This window comes from Elephas maximus, chromosome 15 (assembly GCF_024166365.1).
Source record: "Elephas maximus indicus isolate mEleMax1 chromosome 15, mEleMax1 primary haplotype, whole genome shotgun sequence".
NCBI lineage: Eukaryota > Metazoa > Chordata > Mammalia > Proboscidea > Elephantidae > Elephas > Elephas maximus.
Window position 1 is genome coordinate 1,703,949 of NC_064833.1, and position 25,646 is coordinate 1,729,594.

General features: G+C 49.7%; 1 protein-coding gene across 6 annotated transcripts in view; it reads left to right on the top strand.

Moving 5' to 3' along the window:
- LOC126059028 (lymphocyte antigen 6H) overlaps positions 1-25,646 on the top strand; it is a 30,297-nt gene that overhangs the window by 1,356 nt on the left and 3,295 nt on the right. The window contains exons 1-2 of one of the 6 annotated variants that reach the window (XM_049854541.1): positions 24,681-24,919; positions 25,127-25,189. The exons of 2 other annotated variants lie outside the window; for them this stretch is intronic. Coding sequence is in view for 1 of the 4 variants with exons in the window: in XM_049854538.1 (XP_049710495.1) it covers positions 10,635-10,673 (39 nt within the window). In the remaining 3 variants the exon portion in view is untranslated. Of the gene's footprint in view, positions 1-4,777; positions 10,674-24,680; positions 24,920-25,026; positions 25,238-25,646 lie in introns of those variants that run through there. 3 more of the 6 variants (XM_049854539.1, XM_049854538.1, XM_049854540.1) reach the window with 3 other exon arrangements.

Here is a 25,646-nt window from a genome sequence, read left to right on the forward strand (position 1 = left end):
GGTGCAGCACAAGAAACAAATAAATTCTTATTGGACTAAAAGAAAAAGCTGGTGGTATCGACTACCCATAAAAATAAAAAGCTAGTTTCTTGGGAACAGTTAATTGGACAGAATAAGAAATCAGGAGAACATACCAGGAGATTCACCCCTAGGGTGCATTCTTAAAACATTGGCAACTCTTTTCTTATGATCAATTAAAAAAAAGGAAAGCTTTGATTGGAACTGTTGCCAAAGCCAACTCTACAGCAGGGACTGACCTGGACTATAAGATAGACAATGATACTGGTGAGGAGTGATCTTCTTGCCTCAAGTAGACACATGAGACTATGTGGGCAGCTCTTGTTGGAGGTGAGATGAGAAGGCAGAGGGGGACAGGAGCTGGTTGAATGGACACAGGGAATACGGGGTGGAGAGGAGGAGTGTGCTATCTCATTAGGGGGAGAGCAACTAGGAGTACAGAGCAAGGTGTGTATAACTTTTTGTATGAGAGGCTGACTTGATTTGTAAACTTTCACCTAAAGCACAACTTAAAAAAAAAAATCTTCAAAAAAAGAAGGAAGTATAGGGTTAAAAATCTCTCGGTAATAAAACCAGCCTGCCAAGTTTACTCTAAGAAAAAAAAAAAAGCTACAGACCAAAAATGCCAGGCAGCCTTCCTAACTGCTGCCTTGCAAGCTAAAGGCCTTCCCCCAAGAAAACAAAGAAAAGAGGGAGACCAAGGCCACAGAAGCCAAGAAGGCCCCATGCCCCTTTAGAAAGAAAGATACTAGTGCAGCTGGTGTAAAGAAAAAAGATAATTTTGTCTTAAAGTAAAAGTAACAGTTCCAGAACAGTAAAAGGGAAAGAAATTAGTTATCTTTTGCCTTTCAAAAAAGGCCAAGTTTAATGATTTAATTAATTTATTTAACATGTTATAAATTACATGGAACATGTTAAAATCAAGAGGAGTGCCTGATTCTCTTTGGGTTAAAATTTATATGTTAGTATTTCCTCTTGTGTTTTTGCCTAATAAAAAAAAAATACTAGGCAGCAAATGCATAATATTATATCATAATGCTTTTTATTGCTCACTTGGTTGAAACTTTATTTTTTTGAATCTAGCAACATCAAAGTTAATGGATTAATTGAGGAATTCACATCATTTACCTATGAAGTTTTTTTATTATTATTCAGGTATTTAGAGACTTGATAATCTTGGTATATTCTTAACATATCCTGACTGTATGGTATTATATCTCAAGATTATTATGTATTATATCTGAAGCTCTTTAAAAAATGGTTAAGGGTTATATTTAGAAATACTTTTATTTAACTGATTTTAAGTGATTTTATTTGGCCTTTACATTATGCTTGTAATTAATTTCTATCAGGTCTTTCACTAGTAAGACTTATGGTTATAAATTAATCATGGCCATATTAAGTTTTGTCATCTACAGACAAGTTTTTACTTTGCCGATTTTCTGAAAACATTTGACCAGAATATCTCAGTGAAAAAGACGGACTATATTGGACTTACGAAAGGGACTGTGACTAGACTCAATCAAGCTTTCCAGAATTCCTATGCAGAAGTTGATGGGTTCACAGACTGCAGTCAATCCAGAGGCACTTGGAACAATAATTAACTACATAAGACAAAATAAACAAAAAGATACTATGGGTTTTCTGTGAGAATATTGCTGATGTTTTAACGTCTCTCCTTCTAGAAATAAAAGGTCCTACTTTCTAGATATAAGAAACCATTTTCCTCTGACCAGAGTAGGGTCTGTGCCTTGGAGCAGTCAAGCCAATGAAACGTACTCCAAGTCAGAAGGAGTGAAAAGGTTTGCTTAGGGGATGTGTACATCACCTGGGACCCGGCAGTGGTACAAGCTGTCTCTGTGGAGTCCGGGGAGCAATTTTGCATTAGAGTTTGTGTGGGATTTTATAGGGGTTAAAAGTGTTTTTGTAGCCCACAGATGGCTGGAAGAGTTTTTCATTGCAGAATAGTGACAGGGGACTCTGACGGACTGAAGAGACACAGGCCAGAACATCTCTTTATTGGGCTAAGGGCTTGCGTATCAGACACCTGGGCTCTAATCTCCATGTGGGGGGTCGTAAGTCACAGGCAGACAGAACAAAGCAGTTTGCATCAAATTAAAACAAAGAGCAGAGTCATTAACAGACGCATGTGAAGGAGGAGGCAGACAGAGAAAAAAGAAAAACTTACAGGTTTATCACGGCGTTAGTTACGCCAACCTCTCAGTCGCCCGTTTTGAAAAGGCGAGAACATGCTGGGGAGTATTAGGGTCACACTCCTTTCTCCCAAATTATCTAACTAGGGGGTTTAGATATTGTAACTCTTGAATTAGAAGTTCCTGTTGATAAATTTAACAAAGTCGTAAATATTATAACCAGAGAAGTGTCTGAAATTTGACCTATGATTTTACAAATTAAAACAACATGAGATTTCCTATTAGGTCTCTCGGAACATTTTTGTGCCTTAATAGATCATTTTTCCTGTATTTCTATTAATACGCAAGCTGAAGTTTTACAAAACATAGCTGCTGCTGAGGCACATGAAGAACAGTTACTGAGGCCGCTTATGCGTAAACAAACACTGCATGAGATTTGTTTCCTTGGTTCAAAGACCTTAGAGTCGTGGTTTCGTCGGTTATTTCAGACAATTGGCCTCATATTATTGTTAGTGTTTCTATTCTAATTCCTGACTTGCTGTATGGTGCCTGGAATCTTAAAAACCAGATAGTGCCCGATTACCAATTATTGAATATTTTTGATCAAAGATTCTATAACAAGATCATGATCCAGAGGAGGGAGCCATGAGAGAGTTGTGTGTAAGTCTCCTGGAATCCAGGTTTCTGGCTTTCATGGAGGTTGGGGCAACCTACATAGGCCATCGCCTTTGGGGGTCCTTTTGAACCTTGAGCTTTGAGAAAAAAAAAAAAAACTGATTCCTGAGGGCCCCTTGAGTCAAACAATTGTCTAGATAAACTAGCAAGACCATTTTGCTCTGGGTATTGTGCTTTTTTTTGAAGAATTCAGTCTGTTTTGAGAAGCTGACTCCAAAGACCAGTAAATAGAATTATGTTAAAAAAAAAATATGTTTAGAGTAAATCAATAATCGGTTTAATCAGTCATCAAGACAATGTTGTATGAAATACCTGTCTGATGTTTGTAATCTCTCACCCTCTTGCTATACAAAGAATTATGTATCTTAAAGAAATCAGGCTCTCAGAGGATATTGACCTCATGGCTCAGACTCCAGTTTGTCTTAGGTTCCACTCCTGCTTCTGAAAAAGTGACCCATGACTGTTAATAGGTAAACTAAGGAGGGGCAGCTTGCCTTTGGGAAAAACACTCTGTATGTTTTAGACAAATTAACTGGAAACCTCCAGCAGGAGAAGCCCGTCCTGTATTATCTTGCTAATCATGTATTCGTTAATGGAAACTTGCTTCTCACATGTCAATTTTTCTGTACCTTCTGTTTTCTCTAGACAAACTTTCTGTGTTTTATGAATATATGGTTTTTTGTGTGATAGATTCAACTAAACTAATCTAGACGATCCTTTTCCAACTGACAGTGAATTTACGTGAGTAATCTCTTGTTTAGAGTGCTTGGGACAATACACTTTGAGAACCTTAAGATTGCCTTTAGATATGCATAGTAGTGATGCTAGGAAATATTAGAAAGGGAATGTTAAATGATTACCCATTGAAAAATGAGAGAAGAACGGCCATTGGTCCAGCACTCAGGGTGTGGTTGGTAGATTTAATTCCTATTTATGATATAGTTGAATTAGAAAAATCTTTAAGAAATTTATCAATGACTATAGGGTTGCTATGAATTGGAATCAACTCGAAGGCAAAGGTTTTGGTTTTTTTTTATGGGACAAATAACAAATGAGGTTTCTACCGGGATAAAAACACAACAGCGATCTCTGACCTCATTCAGTTGAGATGACATGAGAATAATGAAATAGATTTCAGGTTTTTTATCCCCCCTCAAAAAAAAGGTGCAATCTGTGCTGTAAAAAATACCCCTTGTTGCATTTAAATAAATAACACAGCAGAAGTAGAACACATAAAATTGGACAGCAAGCTACTTGGTTACAGTGTAACACCCTTACAGACACCAGAGTTTTTGGGTTGGTTATCATCAGAATAAGTACCTGAGCTAGGTCACTACTGCAAGGGATAGTCCTGATAGTATTAGACATAATAAAATTTATCCTCTACTGTCTTACACACTTACAAGGCAAAAGAAAAAGCCTTGGGCTAAAATATTGATGTACATTGAGTCTACAATTGATGAGAACTTTGCTCTTACTTAAGATCCTGGTGAAGATCTGGTAGAAAGCCAGCACTGTGAGTTCAAAGAGCCTGCAGTGGCCGCCATCTAGGAGCTCAGTTAAGTCCAGGTATTGATCATCGATGTGTTATCTCCAATCTCCAATCAAAAGTAGAGAATGACTCATAAGACCAGACTTAATGGTCTGACTAAGACTAGAAGGACCCCGGTGGTCATGGCTCCCAGACCCTCTGTTGGCCCAGGACAGGAACCATTCCTGAAGCCAACTCTTCAGACATAGATTGGACGGGACAATGGGTTGGAGAGGGATGCTGGTGAGGAGTGAGCTTCTTGGATCAGGTGGACACTTGAGACTATGTTGACATCTCCTGCCTGGAGGGGAGATGAGAGGGTGGAGGGGGTTAGAAGCTGGCGAAATGGACACGAAAAGAGAGAGTGGAGGGAGAGAATGGGCTGTCTCATTAGGGGTAGAGTAATTGGGAGTGTGTAGCAAGGTGTATATGGGTTTTTGTGTGAGAGACTGACTTGATTTGTAAACTTTCACTTAAAGCACAATAAAAATTATTAAAAAAAAAAAAAAGTAGAGAATGACTTAGGAAGTAATATTGGAGCCATTATTCCCTGTCCTTGAACATTGAGAAAGTGACCCACCTGGAACTGGCTCACAAGCACTCACAAAGACTCACTAAGTCACATCAAATGAGCCCTGAGATAAAGACAACAGATGGGACAATCTTAGAAATTATCTTTTAAAAAATAAAAATATCTTTTAGAGAAGCTTTTACATAAGCCAGAACACAAAAGACTTTCCACTTTTTAAAATTATCATTTATTGAATAGAAGAAGTATTGGACCAATGAAGATCCTCCTGACTGTCGGTTACTGAAACCTGTACCAATGATTGTTAAAGAAGACGATTCTAAATGTAAGATCACAGTTTCTAGCCAATTTGTGAAAAAGTGAAGCTTTCGATGGTTTTGCCTATTTTTTACCCTGTAAGACAGACATGACTCTAGCAGCATGCTTGTCCACTTCCCACTTTTGCCTTTTTAAATATATGAACCAGTTGAAAGACTTAAGCGGCTATTCAAGAGACAAAACAAAGACCGGTAAATAAGCATCATCAAAATAAGTGCTATGGAGGTATTAAGAATTGTTTTTGCTCCAGCCCTTTTACTCATTTCTGTTTTAACCTTTGCTTGTGTCGTTCCTCTCTCTAGACGAGCTTACGTGTCTTGGCGTATGCCTTAATGGGTTGGTGCCTTCTTCTGCAAAGGGTAGAGTCATTTCAAGCGATTCAAAGTTCCAGCTCCAAATGACGGTTGCCCAGAAATTTTGACCCATCCCCCATCAAGAAGAGAGACAACAGCCCAATAAAGGGCCAATGTAGATCCAAGAGAGATACAATGGTTTAACTCAGACAATACAGGAGTCCCACCCTCCAACTTAGGCCACTATGCCCCCATTCAGCAGGAAACAGCTGGAGAAACAAGATGCCCTGTTTCCCAAGATTGAGAAACCTACAGCAAAAAGGGGGGGTTGAAATCTTGAGCAGAACCTGCATCATTTTTCCTTTCTCTAGCCTGTCTCTGTCTCTAAGCATGATTTTGCTGTTAGCTCCCCTAAAAGTTAAATGTAAACCAATGTTTCCCCTAGGACTGTAGAAAAACAAGTGATATCTATCTAAGTCTGTCAAACAGGAAGAAGGGTGGCGCCAGCCACTCCCTGGGCTGATGGGATAATGGCAGGAAAAGATCAACATGTTTGAGATACAACCACCGAAACCAAACAGAGGAAAGAGAATGCAGGTTCCACAAGTTCCTAAAACTTACGGCCCCTTTTCCCTATAAAACCCCAGCTGGCCTACAGTTCCTGGAGACAGACAGCTTTAGGAGGAGATCAGTCCCCTCTGTCTCTGTATATGCAATAAAGCTCTTGTCACCCACCTCACCGGTCTCAAGAATTGGCTGTTTGCAGCAGGTGGCTCTGACTTGCAAATTTGTGGTAACACTAGAAGTCCACATTCAGGGTATCACCTCCGGGGGAAAGCTTTCTCTCTCTGTGAGCTCTGGAGGAAGGTTCTTCTCATCAATCTTCCCCTGGTCTAGGAGCTTCTCCTTGAAGGAACCCCAGATCCAAAGGACACACTCTGCTCCCAGCACTGCTTTCTTGGTGGTATGACATTCTGCTCTCTCTCTCCTGGCTTCTCCCTTTTATATCTCAAAACAGATTGGCTCAAGACACAACCCAATCTTGTAGATTGAGTTCTGCCTCATTAATAACTGCTGCCTATCTCACTCATTAACATCTTAGAGGAAGGATTTACAACACACAGAAAAATCACATCAGACAACAGAGTGACGGACAATCACACAATACTGGGAATCATGGCTGAGCCAAATTGATATGCACATTTTTTGGGGACACAACTCAATCCGTGACACTAGTCTATAATCTTTGTGGTAGCAGAACACCCAGGTGTTTCTCCTGTAGAACTGCTAGGTGGGTTTGAACTGACAACCTTTCTGTTAGCAGCCTAGCACTTAACCACTACTCTACCAGGACTCCTTCTGATAATAAAAAAAAAAACATTGCCATCGAGTCGACTCCAACTCATAGTGACCCTAAATGAAAGAGTAGAACTGCCCCATAGGGTTTCCAAGGAGCACCTGGTGGATTTGAACTGCTTACCTTCCGGTTAGCTGCTGTAGCTCTTAGCCACTACGCTACCGGGGTTTCCTCAGTAACTCTGGAGGGTAGATACTATTATTTTTCTCACTTACAGACAAGGAATTGAGGCTGAGAAGCCCAGCCCCTACTCTGCCCCCAACTCTGCACACTCCCTTACCAGGCCACCCTTCACTGAAGGCACACACTATTCCCTATACCTACCCCAGGATAGGCCCAGCCATACAGACGTGGTCACTTGGCTAGGCCAGGCTTGGTGGCCCACTGTGTGGGAAGCTCAGCCCCCTCCCCTGGGACTGGGGTGACAAGATCCCTGCCTTCCCCACCCAAAGGTCAGAAGGACATGTCACCCTGAGACTCCAGGGCAGGGTGCAGGCTGGGTGACCCATGGGGTGGCCACAGATGACCAGGTCAAGCTCAGCCCACTTCAGGCCTCATCCTGTTTTCACCATCCTTTCTGCACCCAGCTTGTCCTCCCCTGCCAGGCACACACCCTAGTCTGCCCTGTAAGGTAGCCCTGTGCCCTCCTACCCCCACCCCTCACCTGCATGAAGACCCTGGGCCTTGTGGCTGGCCTTACCTGCCCTGCCCAGCCAGCTGGCCGCCCCTGTGGACCCTGCTGGTCTCTGGATCCCTTCTTCCAGACCAAGCCTGGCCATCTCTTGGGACAAAGAGTAACATTTCCTTTTCCTGTAGCTGCCTTGGCTCAGAGCTGGAGTCAGCTGTGGAAAGGGGTCACGGCTCCTGCACTCCCTCCTGCCCCAGGTGGGGTGAGTTGGTGGGGTGGAGCAAGCCAGGCAGCCCCCATGCAGCATCATAGCATGGGGGCTGCAGGCCCTGCTCCCCTTGGGAAGCCGTGTGGCCCCATCCTGGGCTCTAAGCCTCTGCTCTGCCCCCTCCCTCTGGGGACATCAAGGCGTGTCCTCAGGGACATTGTCAGTGCCCAGTGCCTTACTTACATGGTGCTCCAACCGCCCCCCCCCCCCCATGAGGCAGCCATCTCCTCATGTCTAGGGTGTCAGGGAGGCTCTCTGGAGGGGGCACATGGAACTGGGTGTGAAGGATGAGCACGGTATGCCTGTGGAGATTGGCGGGCAGATGCTTCCGGCAGAGGAGCCAAGGTCTGGCATCCGTGGGTGAGGACAAGTGTCCACCACCAGGCAGGACACAGGACCAGGTGAGTGACCTCTTGGCTGCAGCAGGGCTGCTGAGGAGCTAGCCTTCACACCTGCCTCCCTTCCTCCTGGAAAGATGAGAAAACTGTTCTGGCAGAAGGAGGAGCTTCCTCATTAGAGGGGAGTCCAGCCCTTCTCCTCTGGGGTGGCCAGAGGAGGGAGCAGCTCCCTGAGGGGTCTCTCTCTGCTGCTCTCCCCTGCGCCAGGACCCGGTGCCCTCTCAGCAGAGGGAAGGATGGGCTCCAGGAAGGATGCGCCCTCCACCTGCCCACGAGGGACCCTGCCAGGGACAGCACCTGCCTGGCCCCTGCTCCTGGGATGGAGAAGGGGCTTTGCTCTCTGCTCCATTCCCAGGCATGGATGACTGTTTTGCCTGGGCATTGACACCCTGAGGCTAAGCAGGGAGCAACTTCTTTCTGGACAGGAGAAGCGGCCCAGGGCAACAGGACTGAGCCCAGCTCAGGCAAGGCAGGGAACTAGACACTGCCCTTCAGAGACTGGCCCTCTGGCAGCCGCCAGGACCCAGTTCCCTCTCAGCAGAGGCAAGGATGGGCTCTAGGCAGGATGTGCCCTCCACCTGTCCATGAGGGACCCTGCCAGGGACAGCACCTGCCTGGCCCCATTCCTCACCTCTGGACCAGACCAGACAATGTTTTCCCGTAAGATTTGGGGTGTTTCAGGTGGGGTTGTGAAAGGGGCCGAGTCCACTGCTGAATGTAGCAAGCAGATGCTTACAGCTGGGGGCTGCAGAGCCGGGCTGGCTGGGCTGACCTGCCTCCTGGCTGTGGCATGTGGCTGTGGGCAGGACATTTCACTCTCCAAGTCCTGTGCCTCCCTCTGTGGTGGTGTATGCACCTTGGAGACTCATGACGCACATGGGACGGTGGTGGGACACCACCCCACAAACTTCACCCAGGCTGGTGCTGTCACCCCTCCTGGGAACACTCTGCCATGGGTCAGGCCATGGCACCTCAGGCAGGACCTGACCAGGAACAAGCCACACACCTGGAAGGTCCCTCTGGGACAGGCTGCTCAGCCATGACACGAACAGGACATAAGCCATTTTTCTCTCTTCTAAACTTATTCTTGACTGCTCAGTTCCTTTTTCCTTGTTAAAATTTTTACTCATGGCTAATGTCCTTTTCAGACTGTAAAAACAAATATGATCTAAGAAAGTCTTATGACCATTGAAACCACCCCAGGAGACCAGTCACCCCGTGGGCAGATGAGATGATACCTTGGGACCATGTTCATGGGAACCACCCCAGGAGAGAACGACATTCCACTAGCTCCTGAAACCCATGATTTTGCCCTATAAATCTGTGAGCCAGTCTCCAGCTGGGGGAAACAGGCTTTGGAGGAGATCATTCCACTTCATCTCCGGGGTATCCCTACACTTTACAGCTCTTGCTACTCACCTCAGCCCTGTCTCAGGAACTGGTTATCTGTGGCAGATGGCTGCCTATCTTGGGGCTCTGGGTGGGGGCTCACCGCTGCACTAGGCAGCCCAGACAGAGAGGAGTCACTGGGCTCACACTGGGCCCCTGATAGTGGCTGTGGCAGGCAGTCCTCCTGGAAAGTTCCCAGCCAGCTTCTCCCACCCCGAGGCCTCTGCTCCCCTCTCCTTGCACGCCTTTGTCCTTGTCAGAGTTGGTGAGCCAGACAGAGACACCTCATCCCAGGCCGCCACGACTGGAAGGGGATTGAGTCATTCTCGCCATGTTGCCAGTGTGCAGGCAGGTCCTGGCTCAGGGCCACCCCCTGGGGATGAAACCAGGACTGGACTGGCCCTCGAGCCCAGAGGACCCCCTCAGCAAGCCTGAGCACTTCTCTGGGCCTGAGACTGGCCCACAAAAGGGAGTCTGCCATAAAAACAGCAATAAAGCTTTCATGTGAGGCGGGAGTTTACTTCACCGCCCTGGGGCAGGCATGCCTGGGACCGAGGCTTCTCGAAACCAGCCAGCTCCCATCCAGTCATTCTGACGCATGTGATCCCATGAATGCCAGAGTAGAACTGTGCCCCACAGGGTTTTCAATGGCTGGTTTTTTTTGAATTATGTCACCAGGCCTTTCTCCCGAGGCATTATACATTATACACCACACGCAGAGAACAGTTTCACTGCCCCCCAAAGCCCAGTGCTCCACCTGGTCATCCCTCCCTCCTCCCCCTGTGCCCCTGGCAACCGCTGCTCTTCTCACTGTCTCCGTAGTTTTGGCTTTTCCAGAATGCCGTGTAGTTGGACTCACACAGAACATAGCTTCTCCAGACTGGCTTCCTTCACCTAGCAGAGCGCATGCGTTGAAGGTTCCCGCATGTCTTGTTGTGGCTGAGAGCTCATTTCTTTTTATCGCTGGATGATAACTCCGCTGTGAGCAGCCACCGCAGTTTACCCACGCACCTGTTGAAGGACATCTTGGTTGCTTCCCCTTTTGGGCAATGACAAATACGGCTGCTGGAAACATTCATGTGCAGGTTTTTATGTGGACACACGTTTTCATCTCATGTGAGTAAATGAGCAAAGTTGAGACTGTCGGGCTTTGTGGGAAACGGCCAGACTGCCTTCCACCATGGCTGTGCCATTTTCCCTTCCCACCAGCCATGAGTGAGGGCGCTGTTGCTCCACGTCCTTGTCAGCTTTTGGTGTTGTCAGGCTTCTGGATTTTAGCCACTCTAATAGGTGTTTTTTTTTTTTTTTTTTTTTTAATAGGTGTAGTGGTGTCTCCTTGTTTTGATTTGCATTCCCTAATAACGGTGCCAGGAACCCTGGTGGTACAGTGGTTAAGAGCTACAGCTGCTAACCAAAAGGTTGGCGGTTCGAATCCACTAGCTGCATCTTGGAAACTCTATGGGGAAGTTCTACTCTGTATTTAGAAACCCTGGTGGTGTAGTGGTTAAGTGCTATGGCTGCTAATTAAAAGATCAGCAGTTCAAATCCACCAGGTGCTCCTTGAACACTCTATAGAGCAGTTCTACTCTGTCCTATAGGGTCGCTATGAGTTGGAATCCACTCGACAGCAATGGTTTATTTAGTTAACGACCCAAGAAGCTTAACATCCTTTCATATGCTTATTCACCATCTGCGTATCTTCTTGGTGAGGTGCTGATTTTTTTTTTTTTTAAATAGCTCTGTTGAGGCGTAACTGACCCACAGCAAACCTCACATGCTTAACGTGAGCAGTTAGGTAAGGTCTGACAGACGTATACAGTTAGGAGACCATGGCCACAACGAAGGTCTTCCTCATGCCTCTTGGTTCCCACTCTTGCTTCCCCCTCGGCCCCCAAACAAGCACTGATATGCTGCTTTTTGTCACTATGCATTAGTTGGCATTTCCTAGAGTTTTCTATGCATGGAATTACACAATTTGTACTGTTTCTATCTGGCTTCTTCCACTCAGCTTGGTTATTTGGAGATTCATCCCCATTGGTGTGTGCACCAAGTTTGTTTTGGCTTAGTGCTGAAAAGTGTTTTGTTTTATGAAAAAAAACCTGTTGCCTTTGAGTCCATTCCAACTCACGGCGAGCGCCCAATTTATTTCTGAATGCGGCTGTTGATGGACGTTCGGCTGTTTGCAGGTTTAGGCTTTTATAAAGGAAGCTGCTGGGAACATTTGGGCACAAATCTCTGTAAGGACATAAGCTTTCATTTCTCTTGGGGAAGTGCCCAGGAGTGGGATTGCTGGGTCATAGGGTAAGTGTATGCCCAACGTTTAAAAGGAGCTGCCCAGCAGTTTCCAGCGTGGCCGCACCGGTTGACGTTCCCACCGGCATACACGTGAGCTCCAGCTGCTCTACACTCTATCCAACACTTGGAACAGCCATTCATTTTTTATTTTTAGCCATTCAAAAGGGCAAGAAGTGTATCTCATTGTGGTTAGTTTACATTTCCCTAATGACTAATGAGGAGTCCTGGTGTCGAAGTGGTTAAGATCTCTGCTAATAATCAAAAGGTCAGCAGTTCAAATCCTTGGAAACCCTAAGGAGCAGTTCCACCCTGTCCTATATGGTCACTATGAGCCGGAAGCGACTCGAGGGCAGCGGGTTAATGACTGAAGAAGGACCCCGGGTGGTACAGTGGCTAAAATGCTCAGCTGCTAATGGAAGGTCAGTGATTCCAACCCACCAGCACCTCCAATGGAGAAAAGACCTGGCAGTCGGCTCCCGTAAAGGTCACACCCTTGAAAACCCAATGGAGAAGTTCTCCCCTGTCCTGCAGGGTCGCTAGGAGTCAGAATCGACTCGACGGCACCCAACAACAATGACTAAGGATGCTGGGCATCTTTTCATGTGCTTAGCAGCCTTCATCTAACTTCTTTGGTGAACTCTTTATTCAAATCTTTTGCCCAGTTTTTAATTAGGCTGTTTTTCTTAATGTTACTGAGAGGAAGAGTTCCTTATATGTTATGGACACAAGTCCGTCAGCAGATGGATGATTTACAGATGTTTTCTTTCAGGCTGTGGCTTATCTTTTCTTATGGTGTCTTTTAAGGAGCTCTGGTGGCACAACAGTTAGGTGCTCGGCTGCTAACCAAAATGTCAGCGGTTCAAACCCACCAGCGGCTCCCTGGGAGAAAGACCTGGTGATCTGCTTCCATAAAGACTACAGCCTGGGAAACCCTGTGGGGTTGTTCTACTTGGTCATATAAGAGTCACTGTGAGGGAATGGACCCAACGGCCCCGAAAAACAGCAGTGACTGATGATGTCAGGTGTCTTCTCATCCAGTTAACACAGAACACCTGAGCGGCTCGTTTTCTTATCGTTGTGTTTGGAGGGTTCTCTGTGTACTCTGGCTCCAAGCCCTATACACGATCTGAAATACTTTCTCCTCCAGGCGGTAGGAGAGGGCCACACTCCCTCACCAGTGTCATTAACAGACGGAGTCCTCGGCTTCAAGGAAGTCCTGTCCGCCTCACTGGAGTGCTCCAGGCTCAGCTCCTTTCTGGGCCCTGGCCCTCTGCCCTTCCGCCTCCCCTTTCTGTGCCCGGGCCTCTCCCGGGGCTCTGCCAGCTTTCTGGTCTCGGCCTGGGCTTCTCGGCACACAACCGCACAACCGCACACCTGGTGGCCTAGGATAGCACACCGCGGCTGAACCGCTTTTGCTTTTTTTGGTCGGTATCAGACAATTGGAAACCCTGGTGGCTTAGAGGTTAAGTGCTACGGCTGCTAACCACGAAGCCAGCAGTTCAAATCCACCAGGCGCTCCTTGGAAACTCTATGGGGCAGTTCTACTCTGCCCTATAGGGTTGCTATGAGTCAGAATCGACTCGATGGGGTTTTTACCAGACAATTATCTTAGCCATAATTGCCACAGCAGGAGCTTCCTGGTGGCAGGTCTCCAGGGCCTCCCATGTGTCCCCAAAGCCCCCAGGTCTGTCTCTTCCCAGGCCGCGAGGGAGGTGCTGGTGCCCCCTGCGCCTCCCCACCATCCCAAGCCTCTCCAGGCCTCAGGACACCTCTCGGCACTTGTGACTTCTCGCCACTTGCAGATGTCGGGGGAGAGCGGACGGGGTCAGCTGGAGGCCTGCCCGGGTGACCTGCTCTTACCTTTCACCCTCGCCACCTTAGTTCGGGGCCGTGGGCACCACTGAGGTGGCCTGACCTCTACCACATCCTACTGGTGCCCTCATCTGTGTGTAGGAAGTTCTCACCCGCACCCCCAGAGGAGGGCCTGCAGAGGAGGGGGTCTGCTCCCAGGGGCTGGTCTGGGGGCTCCTGCTCACCCCCAGGGCTGTGGGGCCCCCAGACTCCCTAGCTCCTGCCTCTGCCTCCCCTCCCCCAGGGTTTGCATTTGCTCCCCCGCCCCCTCCCCTCCACCTCCACCAGCACCAGCCTGTAGGGCTGAGTGCCCACCCTGTGCTCTCTGGTGTCCCGGCCAGGCCTGACAGAGGGTCCCTTTCAGCTGGCCTCCGAGCCCCTGGAGTCCTGCTTCTTGGCAGACTGGAATGTCAGGCTGGGCTGCGGGGGCACACTGCATCTTGGCGGGGGATGGGGTCTCCACCTCTTTGTCCCAGTGTCTCAGCCCGGGCCTGTGAATAAATGTGTATAAATGACCTGGACACACTGCATCCTAACACCCAGCTGGGTGGCCAAGGCCCCTGACCCTTCCAGGAAGAAGCCGTTGGGGGGAGGGCCCGTGTGTGTGTGTGTGTGTGTGTGTGTGCGTGTGTGTGTGTGTGTGTGGCCTCTGGCAGCTCCCAAGAACAGAGGACACCAGGCGGGTGTTGGAAGGTCTAGGGTCTGGGTGGCCCCTTGGTTCTCCCTAGGCACAGTTGGGGCGGGGCCTCACCAGCTCTCCCACCATACCGGGAGAGAGTTGAGCTCTCGGCAGGTGGAGGACCTGGGAAGAGGCCACTGTTCATGGGGCCCTGGCTTCTGCCTCCATCCCCTCCTGCACGTGGCCCGCTGTCGGTGGGGCTGGGGCCCTGCAGCTCTAGGTCACAGGCAGGCAGCATCAGCAGGCTGAACCCATGCTGGGTGTGCTGGTGGAGCAGAGATCACAGCTCGGGGGAGGGTGAAGTGGCAGACCCCATCCCGTGGCCCATCTGCCTTTAGGGCTGCAGACAGGGAAGGGCCCCAGAGGGCTGGGATGCTGGGCTCAGTGGGCTTGACCTGCAGGAACCTGGGGATTCCCCTGCAGAAGGGACCCAGAAAGGGTGCCCAGGCGGGTGGGGGTGGACCTCTCCCAGCCATGCGGAGTGGGGGCGGATGGGTGGCTTGGGACCACGCCCACCTCACCTTGTCCGCGGGCACCAGGAAGGTGCTCACCGGTGACCAGGCAGTGGGAGGCCAGCCCTGAGGTACCTGGCAGTGAGGTGGGAGAATGGAGGGTGGTGAGGGCAGTGGGGGGGGGCCGGCAGGACGGAACTGGGAACTGAGCCCAGGTTCCTGCTTGGCCTGCTGGCCAGGTGCAGATTTACAGGTGAGTGTTACTATCCTGGTGCCGCAGATTCAGTGCTGGGGCCTGCGTGCGTTCATGGCAGGGGTAGAAGGAGGCCCTGGAGGAGAAGTGGGGTCAGAGACATACATCCTGACCAGGGAATGTGGAGAAGTAAAAATATTGGAAAACGGCTGGTACTAATACTCTTGGCTTCCACTGTGCCTGTATCCCAGCCTCAGCCCCTTCTTTCCAGCCTGGCTGTCTGTCTCCAGGACCCTAGAGAAACCCCAATGGATCACAGACATGTTCAAGAAACCTGAGAACAGTGGTCCCCGCCTGGGGGGCTGCAGATAGGCCTGGGTGGAGTGATGCTTTCCGGACCACCCCAGGGACATATGGGGCATCCCAGCAGGGCCCCCCCTGGTGCCTCAGTGCCACTTAAGCCTCCCCAGGGACAGACACATGATCCCAGGGATTAATGGATATTAGGTTTGCCACCTGATATCTGCTGAGAACCAGTTGTCTTGAAATCATCTCCAATTCATGGCAACCCCGTGTATGTCAGCATAGACCTGTGCTCTGTGGGGTTTTCAATGACTGATTTTGGGGAAGCAGATTACCAGGCCTTCCTTCTGAGGTGCCTCAGGGTAGACTCGAACCTCCTACCTTTCGGTTAGCAGCCAAGTGCGTTAACTGTTTCTGCCACCCGGGGACTCTGCCATCAGCGTTAATTTGAAATTAGGTTGAATTATTAAAAAGTCTCATATATAGTGAACACAGTTGTCTCCCCAAATCCCTACCCCCTCTCCTTGACAACACAGTGCCCAATGGGGGTCTGTACAAGGGCGTGTGAGGAGCCACTGATGGGGGCTTCCGCCTATACACAAGGAAGCAGATGACCACCCTGAGTCCCCACAGCCAGGGTGTGGCCCAGCAGGAGCTGGGTTTGGGGTGAAGCCCACTTGGCTGAAGGCAGAGCAGAGCGACAGGAAGGATGTGTCCCCTGACGGTGGCGCTGAGCACCAAGCCAGACTGCCCTACTCCTCCACTCCTTCCCCAACAGATGTCCTGCTGAGCAGAGCAGCTTCTAGCTTCAGCCACCCTCTCCATTGTTTAGTTTGTTTCATTCATTTCTGCAATTATCTTTATTTCCCCCCTTTTTTCTTTAGATTATCGCTATTGTTCTTTCTCTAACTTCTTGAGATGAAGGCATGGCTGGTTAATGTCAGCCATTTTTCCTAACACTTAAGGTGAGCATCTTCCTGCAGACCGAGCTTGTGTCATGGGGAAGTGGCCCTTTTTATCTCTGGTAACTCCATTTCCCTGGAAGACTCCGACTACTATGGGCACAGCCACGCCAGCTTTCTTCTAGCTGTCACTTGATGTATTCCTGCATCTTTTCTGCAGCTCGCCACCTCCACGCTCTCAGAGGGATTCTAATGGCATCGACCAAGAGCACAAGGCAGAAAGCTCATAGTGTGTCCCGTATGACCCCAGACTTCACCCCTTTTTGGCCGTCGGAACCTGACCTGGGGGCCTTCTCTCAGCTTCCCTCTGGACACAAGGCAGCCAGTGGGGAAGAGGGGCGTCACAGACCCTGGGCTCGCCAATCGTTCTATGACCCCGAGCACAAACATGAGACTTGGGCCATGGCCATCTGGTTGCTGCCAGGCAGGGTGCAGCCCCTGTGCCCTTGCTGCCCAAGCCCCTGCAAACAGCGTCTGGGCTAGGTTAGGCTGGTGGAGGGTGCCCAGGCCTCTGGACCACTCTGCAGGCACGGCTCAGACTGAAGAGCCACATGGACATGGCGACACGGCGCTGCTCTTGTCTACTCACCCTAATAGAGCCCTTTATCTGCAGATCACGGCCAGGCTTGTTATTTTTGTTTTCAAAAATCCTGATAGGGTGAGACAACCCACGTGCATTGGGAGGGAGGCAAAGTAGCTCGGAAACCGGGTTAGGAATCTCGGTTTCCCTGACAACTGAGCTGGCATGGGGGAAGTGTGGGGCTTGGCTCAGAAGAAACATCCGCCAAGTCAGTGCAGCCTTTTGGCGTCCCCTGAGCCCATCCGGGACAGCCCGGACCCCAGGTTCTGGCCCCCAGCTCCCTGCCCTGCCCCTCGTTATGCCCAAACCAGGCCCACCTACCCTCTTCTGCATAAACTTAATGCCTTGAAACAAGCATCTATTGTCTCAGCCTCTGTGGGTCAGGGATTCCGCACAGCTCCTCTGGGGCCGCTGGCTCAGGGTCCCTTAGGCTGCAGCCAAGTCACCAGGCTTTGGTCTCATCTGAGAGCTCGACTGAGGGGTCTGTTTCCAGGCTCACTCATGGGGTTGCTGGCGGCGTGGCCCCTTGTCACACAGGCAGAGGCACAGGGCTGCCCCCCAACATGGCAGCCGCTTTCCTGGGATGAGTGATGCAAGACAGAATGAGAGAGAGGGTGAGAGAGAGAGAAAGTGTTTGTGTGTGAGAGACAGAGAGAGAAAGTGTGTGTGTGAGAGAGAGCGAGAGAAAGAGAGTGAGGGGGAGAGAGATGGACAGAGAAGGAGAGACAGTGAGAGGGTGAGAGAAAGAGAGTGGGAGAGAGAGTGTGTGTGAGAGACAGGACGAGAGAGAAAGAGAGTGCGTGGGAAAGAGAGAGAATGAGAAAGAGTGAAAGAGGGAGAGCAAGGGAGAAAAAGAGAGCAAGTGAGAGCCGGAGAGTGTGTGTGAGAGAGAGTGATAGAACTGGAGAGTGAGTGAGGGAACGCACACCTGGAATGAAGGCACAGGCCTTTGAGACCAGATCTTGGAAGTGCTCGCTCCTCATGCCTGCCTTACTCCACGCCTTAGAATCCTGTGAGTAGTCCAGCCCACACTCAAGGGGGCAGGCATCACCAAGGATGAGCCCACCAGGGGACGCAGAGCATGGGGGCCATCTTAGATGCCTCTCACTTTCTGGGTCCTCGACTTTGGAAGATGTGGCCTGCCTTAAACTGGGATGGAAGGGATCCCCAAGTCTCTGATCAGAAATTTTGCAGAGAGAGACCCCAGGAGTGGACTGACTGTGGTTAGCAGGGACCCATCAAGTGCCACCATAGCCACCCCAAGCCTGTGCAGGGACTCGAGTCCAGTAGACCAAAAGGGACAAGGCTGGCCTTGTGGCAGGACAGTGGGGACAGTCTGTCTCTCTTCCCCCCTGCCCCAGGAGGCAGCATGGTGGCTGGATGGGGACTGCTCTGCCTCTAATCCTTCCCAGCCCTGTGGCTTTTAGGATAGCATCCAAACCGTTTCTGCAGACCCGTCCCCGCCACCCTCCTGGTCTCAGCTGGCCTCCTTCTCCATCACTGGGCTCCACCCCAGCACACTCCTGGCCTTCTCCCACCTCAGGAACTTGCACTTGTAACCACCTTTCTATTTGTCTGCCTGTCCCCTGTCTTTTGTCTATCTCTCCTGACTGGAGTATAAGTTCTAGAGGGCTTGTCACCTGAGGGCCGGCACAGTGCCTGACTGCATGCAGTTGTTCACCAGTATGGACTGAACAGGTGCTGTGAAGGTGGGGGTGGGGTAGATACTCCAGGGGGAGAGTCTGCACCAGCAAAGGCCTAGAGGAAGGAAAGGGGGAGGGGAAGGGTGAGAGGGTGGGAGAAAGTGGCAGGATGGGGCAGGACTGTGGAGGGTGCTACTCCTCTGCACTCTTTGGTTCGCCTTGACCCCAGCCCCAGGGGAAGGAGTTGCTTTGACCCTCAGCCCCAGGGGAAGGGGTTGCCTTGATCCCAGCCCCAAGGGAAGGGGTTGCCTTGACCCCAGCCCCAGGGGTCGGAAGGGTTTGCCTTGATCCTAGCCCCAGGGGAAGGAGTTGCCTTGAACCCAGCCCCAGGAGAAGGGATTGTCTTGACCCCAACCCCGGGGATGGGGGATTGCCTTGACCCCAGAAAGGGTAGGGATGTTAACACAGCAGGGCTGTGCATCCTGACTGCACTTGACGCTGGAGGTACAAATGTCCACAAGATGCTGGTCTGGAAGAAGCTGACCACTGTGCCTCATTCTATCTCCAGCAACTCTGAGTCCAGGGAAGGGGGTAGCATGAAGGGGCCTGGGGGCAGGACAACCGAACTAGAGGAAGGAAGGGGTCTGCTTATTTGAACCCTCACTGGACTCCAGCCCACATGGGTGCAGCCAACTCATGTGCATGACGGAGAGAACTACAGACAGATAGTTCCCGGACTCAGAGTGGCTGCAGATAAAATGAGATGCAATGGGGACACACCAATCTCTCACCAAGCACCTGCATCAGGGCTCGGTTTGTGCTACACCTGTAGCAAGCAGACTCTGAGTCCTCCACGCCCAGGGCTGGACTCCACCAGCAGCACTTCCTGGCAATGAGGCTGGGGGCCCCTTCCCCTGTCTTTCCACTTCTCCTTAGCAATCACGTCTGTTCTTTTCTTTGTGCCAGCAGTGTCCACATTCATGTCTCCAGACCATATTTCTCTTCTGAACCCCCAATGGACTGAACAATTCATGTTGGATGCCTTCCAAGGACCTTGAACTTAACAAATCCTTCATGTTCCTCTCACATCAGCTGCTCCTGTCTATAGACCCATCAGCTTCCTGACCCAGGAAACTGGGAGAGGGTGCCATAGCAGATGCCACTGAGTCTTGTGAATCCATCCATTTCCTCCATTTCCTCTACCATCTCCCTGGTTCTAGCCACCATCCTTCTTGCTGGCCTCCCCATTCCATTCTAGAACCTTCCAGTCCATTCTCCACTTAGTAGACAGAGGTATCTTCTGAAGTGTGATTCAATGGTGCCCGTCTGTCCCTTCAACACTTCAAGTTTCCCATTGCTGCAAACATCTCTGATCACTTACCTCAGAGCTATTCTCAAGAATGCTGCTTTTTCTTTGCCAGTCCCCCTTAACAGAAGCCAGAAAACCTAGGCGCTAACTTGCGCACCTCCTGTAGCCAGAGGTGGTCAAGTGACATAGTGCTGGCCAATGAGGAGTAAGGAAGGTTGGCTAGGGAAAAGGTATTCTTCTCCGTGGAAAGTGAGATGCCCATGAGGAGAAGCCCAGCTTATGCCTCGCCTCCTGCTGGCCTTGGATAGTCACGTGAGGGTGCTTCACATGAAGATCCTGCAGCCATCTTCTGATGGCCAGGGCAAGGCCAAGAGAATAAAAAAAGTCGACCCAGAGTCCTGACTTTAGGAAGCTACAAGCACCCCTACCCCACCTGCCAGCAACCACTCCCCTCTGCTCTATTGTGAGAACAAAGCAAATCCCTCCTGAGTCACTTCTGGATGTGCGTTTTGTTACTTGCATCACAAAGCCTTCCCAATTTGCACGCTGAACTCCCAGGACACCATCTACTACCTGTAATATGATTTAAAACCTGCGTGGGGTCTGGTATTTGTTCTTTTTTGTACTTCCCACTTCCCTGTCTCCATGGCTCACCAAAGGCCAGGCACGCTTTCCATTTCTTGAACATGCTGAGGTCTTTTCTATCTTCAGCCTCTGCAAGTGTTGACTTTCCCATGTGCAGTGCTCATTCCTGTGCCTTTCTAGTGCTTACCCTCGAAACTTTACTCTGTATACTCAACATCTGAACACAGTCTAAAGTTAACCATTATTACAGCCACCTCCTAAGCAATGCAAGAGCCTCAGAACCCTTTGTGTTAGTCATCTAATGCTGCCATAACAGAAATACCACAAGTGGATGGCTTTAACAAAGAGTTTATTTTCTCACAGTCTAATAGGTTACAAGTCCAAATTCAGGGCGTCAGCTCCAGGGGAAGGCTTTCTTTCTCTGTCGGCTCTGGAAGAAGGTCCTTGTCCTCAATCTTCACCTGGTGGAGGAGCTTCTCAGGCGAAGGGACCCTGTGTCCAAAGGACATGCTCTGCTCCTGGTGCTCCTTTCTTGGTGGTATGAGATCCCCAACTCTCTGCTAGCTTCCCTTTCTTTTTATCTCTTGAGAGATAAAAGATGGTACAGGCCACACGCCAGGGAAACTGCCTTTACGTTGGCTCAGGGAGGTGACCTTGGTAAGGGTGGTTTTACAATCCCACCCTAACCCTTTTAACCACAGGCAAAGATTAGGATTTATAACACACAGGCAAATCGCAAAATGGAGGACAACCACACATGGCCTAACCAAGCTGATACATTTTTTGGGGGACATAATTCAATTCACGACACCCTTGAACTCTGATCACCCTCTCCTGTCTTAAATGCTATTGTTGTCTAGTGCTTTAGTTATGTCTTTTTAAACTTCACATATTAATTTTTATTTTTTTATAAGACATTAATTTAGAATTCCCTTCTTATAAGCCAATTTCTTCACTCGCTACTCCTTCTTGAATTCCAGGCCTTCCTTCTGGAATATTTTTTCCTCTTGAACAGCTTGCTTCCTTTAGAAGTTCATTTAATGGAAGGCTATTAGTGGCAAACTCTCTCAACTTCTCTGAAATTTTATTTATCTGGAAAAATTTAATTTATCTAAACTTCTAAGTGTCTGAAAAATTTACTTTGTACTCATTTTTGAAAAATGATGCATAAAATTCTTAACAGCTATTTCCTCTCAGCACTTTAAAAGATGCTATTTTGATGTCTTTTGGTTTTCATTTTTGCTGTTGAAATTCTGCTGTCAATCTAATTGTTATTTCTTTATAATTAACCTGCCTTTCTGTTGGGTTGTTTTGTCTTTGGTAATCTGCAATTTCACTACAACATATCTAGATGTGACGTTTCATTTATCCTATTTAGTATATGTTTTGCCTCTCTGTGGTTACACGTCTTTCACTAGTTCTGGAACATTCTCAGGCATTATCTCTTCATATACTGATATTTTTTTCCTTCTGGCCTTCAGTCAGATTTATATTAGATCTCTGCCCATTATCTCTTCTGTTTCTTAATTTCTCTTTCCTATTTTCCATCTCCTTGTTTCTGGGGCTGCCTTCTGGATAATTTCTTTAAATTTATTCTCCAGTTCACAAATTCCTTCTTCAGCTGTGTCTAGGTTGCTGCTTAACCCACATCCTGAGCTTTTTAAAAAATAACTGCTTTATTGAGGTATAATTCACATACTATAAAAGGTAACACTTTAAATTCTACAATTCAATGGTTTTTAGGATATTCATGGAGTTGCAAACTATCACCACTGTCACTTTTTAGAGCATTTTCATCACCCCCAAAAGAAACTCCACACCTCTTAACAGTCACTATCTCCTTCCCCCAGCCACTGGGAACCAGTACTCTACTTTCTGTCTCTACGAATTTGCCAGTTTTGAACATTCCAGATATATGAAATCTATGTATGCTTTTCTGATAGGTGTAGTTGTTTTTGATAGCGCCTTGTTCCTTCTCTATAGGGTCGCTATGAGTCGGAATCGACTCGATGGCAGTGGGTTTTGTTCCTTCTTTGGATGTATCTTAAACATACTAAACATATCAACTTTGTATTCTATTTTCAATAGCTTCAATTTGCATGCCGTTGTTTCTGCCGAACCTCACTTTGGAGTCTTCTTTCTTTTGCAACTTATATTTGATTCAACTGAATCTGTGAGAACCCTAGGGCCCTAAATTGGAGTTGCTTTCCTCCAGAGAGGATTCACCTTTCTTCTGCTTGTACTGAGGGGTGCTACCAACTTGGAACCACTCTGGTTCTCTTGGAGGGCTCAACTTACTGTGGTTTAGTGTCCCTCTGCTCCAACTTTGTGACTGTCAGTACCTCCCCCAAATCCTTAACCCCTACCCTGTGCTCCACCATGACTTCCAATGGTGGGTGTCTGCAACTCCATTCCTGAGAAAGGCCACTCTGCCTGCATTGTGCAAGTGGCAAGCTGAAAGTGTTAAAGAATTGACACCTCCAAAAGCAGCCCTTAAGGAATCTTGGGAATTGCTGTAAAGATATCCCAGTCTGAGATGGTTGTTAAGCCACACTCCTGCACTCACCATAGGAGCAGGCTATACCAGTGCTTCGGATCAACACTGTCTATGTCTAACCACTTCCCTATTCTTTACACTGTTTTAACTTCAGGGTAATTCCACAAGTAAAGGTCATAAACAAATCCCAAGAAAAACCAGCACCAGACCACCAGACAAGCACAGGTAAATCGGAAAACTTATGTCAAGGAACAAAAAGACTCATGCCAAGGAACGAAAAATCACCAGACTTATGTCATCTGCGGTATCTGGGCCCATTTCAGAAGCAAAGGGTCCCTTAGCCACTTCTGTGCCAATTCCTAGCCCTGCCCCACAATGAATAATCAGCAAAAAAGCATGAATATGTATAACTTCTTGATTCTGCTTACTACAATGACCTCATAAAAGTTGACCCCCACCCAGTTTTGGGTAGCTGCATTGGTGACTGGAGTCCTGGCATGCTGCTTTACTTGGCCAACTAAATAAATGCTTTCACTTTGCCTTAACAGCCGTGTCCATTTCTCTGCTCAGACAGGCTGTGCCCATCAGGGACCTGGACCTGACTGGATCTTAGTCCAGTTCAGCCGGTTACAGTTCCCTCACCCCTTTGGTGAGGTCATTGTGAGATTGGTATTTGACATAGCATGCACTGGGGGCCTTGTGCGCATGAAATAAATGGTTTACACCACTTCCCAGAGTTTCTCTGTGGCGTTAAGCTCCAGTTCCCCACTATGGTAGCCAGCTCAGCATCCTTGCCTGCCCTAAATCACTTCCCTGCTTGCCCAAATACACAGCTTGCACTGGAACTCTTGTCTCAGATTCTTCTTCTGGGAGCACCCACGCCAGGACTCAAGACCTGAGACTGAGGTCTGACCCAACACTGCACAGGAGTACACTGGGTTTTCCATTGACTAATCCTTTCTCTTACCTTCTTTACTTATGGAGTATAAGTTTGGAGATTTCTGTTATTTTCTTGAGAGTTCTGCAATGTTTTGAAGAGAATGCTTTTGAGCCACTATCCAGATCTTGCCCTTTGCACCCTCAATGCTCCTCAGAGCAGCTTTCCCACCCCCAAACCAAACCAGATCCCACTATGGTCTCTTGTTCCTCTTCTTTGGCGGTCCGGAAAGCAGCATGGTGGAGTGGCGAGTTTGGGTTCCAACACCTGATGCTCACTGTGTGACCTTGGCCAGGGCATTCGACCTCTCTGTGCCATGGTTTCTTCATCTGTAAGGAGGAAATAATAAAACCACCTGCACAGCAGGGTTGTTGTGAGACTGGAATGAGATACTGTAAGAGTGTTTAGGGCAGTGCATGACACATAATAAATAGGTGCTCAGTAAATACTAGCTATTATGGTGACATCTTGCAATGAGATCCTATTGGTAAGCACTTGCTAATCTGGGATTCAGGAGGGTGGAGACCACATCTGTCTTCTCATGGAGCTAGGGCAGTGCTGGCCACAGTGGGGACTAGGAGAAATGAATGAATGAAGGAAAGAAACAATCTTCACCTCTTGTAGGGCAGTTTACCATACCCAGCCTGGTTCTGGATTCCAGGCACAGGGAACATCAAGTTCAAAGACGCAGCACATTGAAAGCTTGTGTGTGTGTGTGTGTGTGTGTGTGTGTGTGTAGGAAGGGTGAGAGACAAAGCCGAGCAGCGGGCAGGGCAGGTGGCAGAGGGCCTCGGATGCCCTGGCCAAGATTTGGGTCTTCTGGCTGTGGGCATGGTTGGTGGCATAAATCCCCTGGGCTGGGACTGCTACTGGAGGTCGTCATGGGTGATTGTGGGAGGGGATGAGGCTGGGAGGGGAGGGGCCCCACGGCAGGGGACCTGCGCGCGCCCCAGCGCCTGGTACCTCCCCGCCTCTCTGCGTCTTTGTGCGTTTCGCTGCCTTTCGCAGTAAACGTTCTTCCGAGAAATTCCGAGGGGATCGCAGCCGAGCAAGGGGGAAGGATCCCGCGCGCCGGGGTAGGGGGCTGGGGGGTGGGGATGGGGACCGGAGGGGAAGGTTGGGGGAGGACAAGGGTGGGCGGGCGCGGTGGCGAGGGGTAAGAGGCACCGGGACCGCGACCGCCGGGACCAGCGCCCCCTCCCCGAGCCCCGCCCCTCGCTCGGGGTCCGCGTCTGCGGCTGCGTCCCCCGAAAGACGAGGCTGCACCGGGTTCCGGTCCGCAGGGAGACCGAAGGGCACGCTCCCTCGCTACTGCTCGAGCCCCTGAGTGCGCACACCCGAGGGATGTAAGTGCGCCCCGAACCCGAGGCCCGCACTCCACGCCCCGATCCGCGGTGAGCGCCCAGACGGAGGTGTGGGCGGGGGACACCCGGGGCTCCGGGACCCCAGCCCGAGGGTGAGGTGCGACGTGGCGTGCCCCTCCCCCATCGGCAGGTAGGGCCCGCGCCCACCTGCTCCTACCCTCCCCTCTCAAAGCACCCACGGCCCCCCAGGAGCAGGGAGCCCCCGCGCCCAGCACCCGGGCTCCGAGGCCCGAGTGAGGGCATGGCCGAGGTGGGGGCATGGCGTGGGGCATCGCCCGAGGGGCAGACCTTCTCTCTCGGAGGGATGCTGCGATGCTGGCCGCCGGGGACGGGTGGGGGTGGGGCTTATGCAGCCGCAGGCCGACCCCCTCTGGAGTCCAGGGAGGGGGGGGCCTGGCAGGGTCCTGAGCTTGGGGGGGGACCCCGGCTGCCTCTTGAC